We start from the raw sequence: 8,200 nt of genomic DNA on the forward strand, positions 1-8,200 counted from the left end.
TATATATATATATATATAATAAAGTCACAGCTGTAAATTCCTCATCGGTATAATTCTGGAATAAATCCTGTAATTCTAGAGATTTGTGACGCCATAACTTGCAGCATAGATTGTGATGTTCAGAATGTACACATAACCTGCTGAAAGGAATTATTCATGTTACATAAAAAACCACTTAAATCTTAAAGTAGTATCATAGATAGTGTGCAGTTTTACAGCTCACTGTGGACTCCTATACAGATGCAAAACAATATAAAGATCTTAGAAAAGTTGCAAAAACTGTTAAGTAGAACTGAAATAAAATTAAACTCAAGAAATGTCTGTAAGACTGAATAGATGTATCATTTGTTTTTAAAGGCATCTAAACTTTTTTTAGATGCCTGTCTAGAGCTGCACAATATCAATTAATCAAGTTTATGTATATTGCACTCATCAGTCCAATCTAAGTGCCTTACTTAGATTGGACGTCTTGGAACAAGTTTAGTGATGAGTTTTCCTGAGTTCTGGTACAGACTGTACAGATGTGAAACCGCTAACAGCCCACACACAGGTGTTGATAATGAGCCTGTGCTGTGCTACACACACACTTTCACTCCATCCATGTTGTAGAGCTGCTCCCAGTTATTCTTAAATGTTGTGGTTTTCTAGAGCCATTTGGGCGCCAGCTGCCATGACAAGAATTGCAGCTTGCTCACACCATGAATGGACGTGTTCACATCCTGTGTGTCTTCACTCAGAATGACAAGTTCTGTTTCTCATTTTTATCATTTCCAAACAAAAGGTGTTGTTTGCCTCCCGACCCCACTAAGGGACAAGGGTGTGTAGAAAACGGATGGATCGATGGATGGATGGAGGTGTTGTTTGCGTAGCCACTGATTTGTCCTCACTAGCTTTCCATACCAAAAGGCAGGTAGTGGTTCCTCCCACTTCCTGGTTTTTAGATTGAGTTGGCTTCAGTATTAGCCCAAGAATACTGAAGGGCTGAAAATTATATCATGATATAAGAGTTTCATATCAGTCCATGTCGATAATTAGTGATTACTATTTTGTTTTAAATATCTGAAATATTGCCAAACTGGTGGGGCTTACAGTTTTTTCCGCAGTTTTCCCTCCACACCATTGATTTTTGTTGTTAAGTAGTTATGATGCATGGTGGTGAAATTTGAAACTGATCTTGCGCAAGTTAATCCACAGGTTGTTGCTAGGTAACCAAAGAGTGAGTGAGTTGGTTGATGCTAGCTGCTCAACCATGAGAGGTTGAGTGGCTAAAGCCTTTCTTTGCCTACATCTCCCAGAATGCTGTGCAGTTCTGGCTCAGAGTTAAGTGAATATTCTATATATTGAATATTCCATCAGATGTATTATCTATTGAAATTGATCATGTTCCTATTGTAATATATATTGTTACCCAGGCCTTGCTGTCTCTTCTACTTGGTTGGTTTGTGTAACATTACCACATGTAAATAGCAACCTAGTTGCGTCTCTACAATGAGAACCAAAGTTGCCCTTTTGAGGGGCCCCTGGAGTGTTACCTGTAAAGAGCAGTATGGACCGCCACCAGCATCAATATGTATAAACATTTCATATTGCTTTGATGACTACAGGTTCTCCTCTGTCCTGGGAGGAAGGGAGTGTTGACATGTTCCCACTGCTGCTTTTGTTCTTTCCAGTTGAGGGCAAATGTTTTAGCTTCTCATTGAAATTTTAGATTGTTTTTGATTTCCCAAAAAAGGTTTTATTTAGTTATGTTGGTGAAGTTTTACTTGCAACTACCATAGGACTGTAGACGACGTAGCGGACCGAGCTGCAGAGGGTGAGTTTTCAGGTTCTGTCCTTCCTGTAGCTCCATACAAACATCAATACCAAGATTTATAGACAGACAGCTCAACCAAAGCTCCAGGTGCCTGCAGCTCCTGGATCTTTGTTGAAGGTTGATTGAAAACGAACCTGTTTTCAGAGCCATCAAATCTGATTTTCTCTAGTTTTATAAGTAGTACATCTGTTATATGCTTTCAATATTTGTGTGTTTTTCTATCATTCATTGCATGTTCTGTTTTTTTTTCTGTGTGCGCACGCGTGTGCGTGTGTGCGTGCGTGCGTGCATGTGTGTATTTGTGTGTGTGTGTGTGTGGGTGTGTGTGTGTGTGTGTGTGTGTGTGTGTGTGTCTGCACAGATGCCTGGGGTTGTGGCATGGTGAGAGCCTGATTGTGGCCTCTGACAGCCTGCTGACTTCCTTGAGACTCAGTGTTGTGTTTCTCCTGGGTTTTTAGGCCTGTAATAAGTTTCATTATCCTGTTATATTGTTTGTGTTTTACATTGTTAGGATGTAAAACACAAAGAATATAACACAATAATGAAACCTGTTATATTGGTTTCATTACTTTTCATACTTTTTCATACTATTCTTTTCTATTCTTTCTAATTCTGACCAAAACATCTTTTCTACTCCATTATTCTTAGAATAATCTTATTATTACAGTACCTACTGGTAATTTGTTAATATCTTCCTTAAACAAATAGATTTTAAGTTTTAAAACCAAGATAATATTCAGTAATAAATTAGGCATCACTGGTCACATTTACTACTATTTATCAGCTGGGCTCAGGAAGTTAGCTGTGAGCTAATCAGAAGACTATGGGATGATCACTGGGTTCTCTTCTTCTGTGGAAGTGTTTCCTTTCCACTGAGGCCCATCATCACACCCCTAAAGATTCTACATTACAGTAGAATCCAGATAGATGTTCAACATTCAGCTCAATTTTAGAACAGTGAATAATAAACTTATAGGATTCAAAAGCTGATGCCTGACACAGTGGGAGTTTCTGGGTTGCATGAAGTCGACCAACTTCTGACACTATGATCCAGGTCAGGACCATTGGACTCCATTAAAGTCCAGTTATTGGACTGTGAGTCACTGGCATAGAACCAAGACGCTGTTCACTGGTGTGTTTGAGGTCGCTGGCATGTTGAAACTCTAATTTCATGGTAAATGGACCCAACAGTTTGAGAAACATCCATATATCGTGATGCCTGAGCCACCATGCTTCAGGCTTGAGTCCATTCACTCTGAGCCAGGTTCTGGTTCTGCTGGAGGTTTTTCATATTAAAGGGAACTTTTCCCTCTCCACTGTCGCTACATGCATGCTCAGTGTGAGGGATGTTTGAAAAGTCAGTGACACAGTACAAGGTACTATTTCTACATGTTTCTCCTGGAGGAATGCTGAAAGTCAGTGACTCAATCTTTTGGGCTTCCTTAGATAGAAACTTTTCAATCAATTTGAATAATAAACTCAACCTGAACTATACATTGGATTGACTGAACTTTTTTCCCCCTTGTTTATAAAGAAGAGATGATGTGTTATGAACTGAATTGTAGTGTGACACAAATTCAGTTTTGTTTTCAGACCCCTGACCCTAAAAACAACAATGCTGCTTTCAAATGTTGCTCCATTTTTCTTTAGGTCAGTGGATTGGCTCTTCAGTTAACTGCAACCTCTTCAGCACATGTTGTTTTCTTTTACAGAGGTTTAGTGTCTTGTAATTGAACTGTGTGGTTTGAATACAAGTTTAAAGCATAGGCATGTTGCAGTTACACAGCTGTTGGACAAATATCATAGTGATTTCTCTTAATGTCCATCATATTTTAGCTTGAGTTTACCCTCTGGTTTGTATTTTAAAGTCAACATAAACCTTCATGGAGGGCTGGCTGTATAGTTAATGAATAATCAAACATGGTACTTTTCAAAAGGGACATTAATAAAAAATTAGTTGGAGGCATTGCCAAAGCACAAGCCTTTGTTCTGACTGGAAGTGGACATCTTTACAATCCTGGAACCAAGTGTTTCCTTTTCCTAGAGTAATCTGCCTTTGCCCCCCTCTTCCCAAACCCCCTCCCACTCACAGTCTGAACAGCCAGGAAACAGTGTGTGATTGTTTGGGGCCAGTCTCCCAGATTTACAGGGTCTTTGCATTAACAGTACTATCGTTAATGTCCATGCTATCGTCAAGTCTGAGGACAGTCCTGCAGCCTGTGAGTCCAGTATAGGAGTCCTGTGTGTGTGTGAGAATGAGCTTGTGCTCACAGTAGTGGGTGGAGGCTGTGTCACAGAGGGCCACTGTGTTCTCGGGCAACATGAATCTGGGCCAGTGTGTGTGCGGCCCAGTGGAGGGGAGTAGTAGCCTGTCCACACACGCCACCTCCAGGCATGTCAGACATTATTGACTCGTCCACACACTCCGTACAGACATGGCTGCTCCATTTGTGCATGTATGGACTTGTTTGATTAATGTGCCCTCGTTTCTCTTCTTCCTCAGGGCTGTGGGAAAGACCTGTCTGCTGATCAGCTACACCACCAACGCCTTTCCTGGTGAATACATCCCCACTGTGTGAGTGAGCCGTAAATACTAACACTGGAGGAAGAAAAAAAGCAACTCGTGCTGATGACAGTTTACCATGACAGTTAGGGATGATGGTGCTACAAAATAACGAGTAGAATACTAATTAGTAAACCTTCTCTGTTAAGCATTGCATGTAGAATATACAAAAGAAAGTATATCCTCTATCATGATAAGCACAAATCAACAGGCCAGGATAAAACACAAAGTCTTTATTTCTTTACCAGAAACAAAGAGAAACCGAAGCAGTTAGTGGAAACCCTCTGCCATAAAGTCACAGTGTGAAGAACAACCGTAGATCTTAATGAAGGTCACGTCGATAATGTAATATATAATGTATTTACTGACTGGGACTTTTGTACATAAAATAAATGTGTTTAATTGCATTAAAATTTGTAATGCCTTAAAATCAATGTAATTAATTAATTACATTGATTTTTGCATTGTCTTATTTAACATATAACACATAGATCAAAAAGTGAATCATGAAGAGCAAAAAAAAAAAAAAAACACATGTAAGTCACATCACATAAGTCAAAGAACTATCCAATTTATGAAAAAGAGTCTGACGTAGCTAGAACTGTAGCTAAAGGGTGTTTCAGCTTTTCTCCAGAGCCTTGTCTGAACATCCTCTGATCTAATCCTGAGGTTTACATTTGTTTTTGCTGCCATCCATTTCTTTATCAGGACTCAGATCAGCTGGGAGTTTGTACAATTCATGCTTGTTTTTCCTGACTGTGTGCTCTCCTGTCTGTTCTAGCTTCGACAACTACTCTGCCAATGTAATGGTGGATGGGAAGCCAGTGAACCTGGGCCTCTGGGACACGGCAGGACAGGAGGACTATGATAGATTAAGACCATTGTCTTACCCACAGACGGTACTCCGACTCCTTCCTCCCAAAATCACTTCCTCTCTCACACACTGTCATGTAGGAACAACTGTACGGACAAATGTACATATAGGTTCATATACAGTAACCAAGTGAGAAATTAGGACACTCCATTAGAGGCTACATAAGGAAAGTTCATTTCTGTTGCATTTTAAAGGGAAATTGTTCTGATGTTTGCTTACACCAGGGGTGTCCAAAGTCGGTCCTCGAAGGCCGGCAACCTGCGGGTTTTAGTTCTCTCCCTGGTTTAACGCACCTGGATCAAATGATGGCTCATTAGAAGCCTAAGAAGAACATTGACTTGCTGAGAAGATTGTTACTACCACCATGGAGAGAACTAAAACGTCCAGGATACCGGCCCTCGAGGACCGACTTTGGGCACCCCTTGCTTACACAAAACTAATCAGTATATCTGTGGAGTTTAGACAGATGCAGTTAACCATTTAAGCCAGTAGGTGGCGTATCCCTCCATAAAAACTCAAATAAATTACTGACTATACCTAAATGAATTCATAATACAGTAAATATTCATTATGTAAATATTTTAAGCAACTTACAACAAAAATACTTAGCTTACTTTTTTGTCTTCAACTAAATTTCCCAACAAAGCTGCCAGGTAACATCTGGTTTTCCCATTTCTTATAATGGTAATATTCTGAGTCGTATATTTTCAAACTTGAAAAACAAATGTTTCCACATCCATTTTGAACTGTTTTCCCGCCAACGCGCCTTGGGCCTCTGGTCATCGACCAGACTCTGCCAGTGTCAAGAAAATAGCATTGCAAAATGATTAAAATAAATAAATATATAATTCACTGCAAAGGATAAAAATCAGCACATCTAAGAAACATGTTAAACAATCATGTTTTTATCTCTAATGGGGTGTTTTCCTGGAAAAAAGCTTTCAGTTGCTTTATCAATAAGACAATAGTGTTAAATGTTGAGAAAAGAAAAAGTCTATTTTAAAGACAGACAGAAAGACCTGCGGGAAGTGTTTGTTTATATTTAACAGAACACTTTAATAAGGTTTTTATTCATTTTTTATGACTGTTTGTTCTTTTAAAAATTGATATTAAATTTCCACATATCCAAATATTTTAGAAAAACACACAACTGACCATCTGGTATAAGGAAATGTAACGTAAAATAAAACAGGAATTATACAACTTCCTGTAGCTCACAGAATCTAAAGCTTCATATTATTTGATAATTGGCCTATACATAGTGATCCAGAAATTAATTGATCCAGTTATTCTATAAATAAACTCAAACCTTTTCGTGGCCACGAACACACTCACACAAACATACAGATTTCCTGTCAACCAGCGATCTCTCTGATTCTCTCCCAGGATGTGTTCTTGATATGCTTCTCCCTGGTCAGTCCGGCCTCCTTTGAGAACGTCCGAGCTAAGGTCAGTACGCTGACTGACCGCCCGCCCCCTTCCATTATCCCGCTTGAGCCCAGTCTGACCACTAGGAGGCACATCTATAGCGCCCCCTGGCATTAGAGACAGCCACTGCAGCTGCTCAGTCCTCGGCTTGGAATGGTCAGACGTTAAGCTGACTCCGGCTGAAGCTGGAGCAGAGAGCCGTTGCAAAGCGAGGCCTGAAGCAGTGCTAGCGCTCTGCGGAGGGAGAGGCGGCCGCTGAGGTTTGGCGTGCTGAGCGTAAAGAAATGCTCTCATGTGAAATCACACCTTGAACAAGGTCCCACCTCCCTCTGCAGAACTTCCTCATCATGTCATTCAAAATTGTTCAACCTACAAATTATTTGTAGATAACTTTTATGAAAAATATTTTTTATATATTTGCTGAAGCTGTCACTATATCGGTGTAACATGAGACAGATAATCTGTGAAAAAAATTGTCATCACATGGTGACAGTTTCAACAGATATGTAAAAAACATATTTTTGAAGTTCCATACTGCAGCTTTAACCTTTCATATTGACTCCTTCATGTCGCTCATCCTTGTGGAGAGGCGTGTAACACTTGTCCTCTGCTTCCAGTTAACTCTCCTGTTTCTTGTCTCCACTGACATTGTCTCTGTGTAAATCCACTTGTGCACACGGCCCTGTGTGTGCCTCTGGTGCTGTAGTGGTACCCAGAGGTGAGACACCACTGCCCCAACACACCCATCATCTTGGTGGGGACGAAGTTGGACCTTCGAGATGACAAGGACACCATCGAAAGGCTGCGGGACAAGAAGCTGTCTCCCATTACCTATCCTCAGGGTCTGGCTATGGCAAGGGAGATCGGTGAGAACAGCGCAGACAGAACACATTTGTTAGCACTCATTTATGAGTAATGCTGCTAGAATGGAGAATATGAACTCCAAGTGAAGGATGGGTAATTTAGGTAGTTTACTATGCAGGGTTTGCGTTTCTTTAGATATGATGTAGTGGCCACTGTGGTGGTTTGATCTTTAAGGGACAGTATTATGGAAAGTTGACTCTTTTTAGCTGTAGTGCTATTTCCTCATTAAAAAAATACCTGGAGTGTTGCTTTGATTCTTTCATACGTGTTTGGGAAAAATCCTTCAATCCCCATGGCAACCATTCAGCTGCGCAAAACACTTCGATGGACCTAGCTCTGCCTCTGATGTGCAGCTCCTCCTTGGAGTCACAGTTTCCAGGCTTCAGTCTCACAGAGCAGCCCTCCACATCACTCCCCACTCAGCTCCTTCAGACTAGCCAGCAGCAATTAGCAAACACCTTGTACAACTGTACATCTGCTGATAGGAGCTACTTCTCAGTGCAGTACTGCTAAAAACATTGTTAAAGGGTTAATAGAGGAGCCTTGTTGTAATGACTTCCTGAAGGTGGAGTGGCAAAAAGAGCAGAAGTTTTTTAAAGAGAGATGCCCAATTTCAAGTTGTTAAATTACACAGTCAACTTTATTTTAAGTTTTTATA

At 40.4% G+C, this 8,200-nt stretch overlaps 1 protein-coding gene across 1 annotated transcript in view; it reads left to right on the top strand.

The window, feature by feature from the left end:
• Positions 1–7,974, top strand: part of LOC106962762 (Rac family small GTPase 3) — a 15,188-nt gene extending 7,214 nt beyond the window's left edge. Inside the window, exons 2-5 of the mRNA XM_015057373.1 lie at positions 4,317–4,388; positions 5,158–5,275; positions 6,637–6,699; positions 7,385–7,974. Coding sequence (XP_014912859.1) covers positions 4,317–4,388; positions 5,158–5,275; positions 6,637–6,699; positions 7,385–7,594 — 463 coding nt within the window. The 3' untranslated portion in view covers positions 7,595–7,974. The remainder of the gene's footprint in view (positions 1–4,316; positions 4,389–5,157; positions 5,276–6,636; positions 6,700–7,384) is intronic.
• The last annotated feature ends 226 nt before the right edge of the window (positions 7,975–8,200 follow it).

The sequence above is a fragment of the Poecilia latipinna genome, unplaced genomic scaffold (assembly GCF_001443285.1).
Source record: "Poecilia latipinna isolate Pla-1442-1.1 unplaced genomic scaffold, P_latipinna-1.0 Scaffold1456, whole genome shotgun sequence".
Lineage (NCBI taxonomy): Eukaryota > Metazoa > Chordata > Actinopteri > Cyprinodontiformes > Poeciliidae > Poecilia > Poecilia latipinna.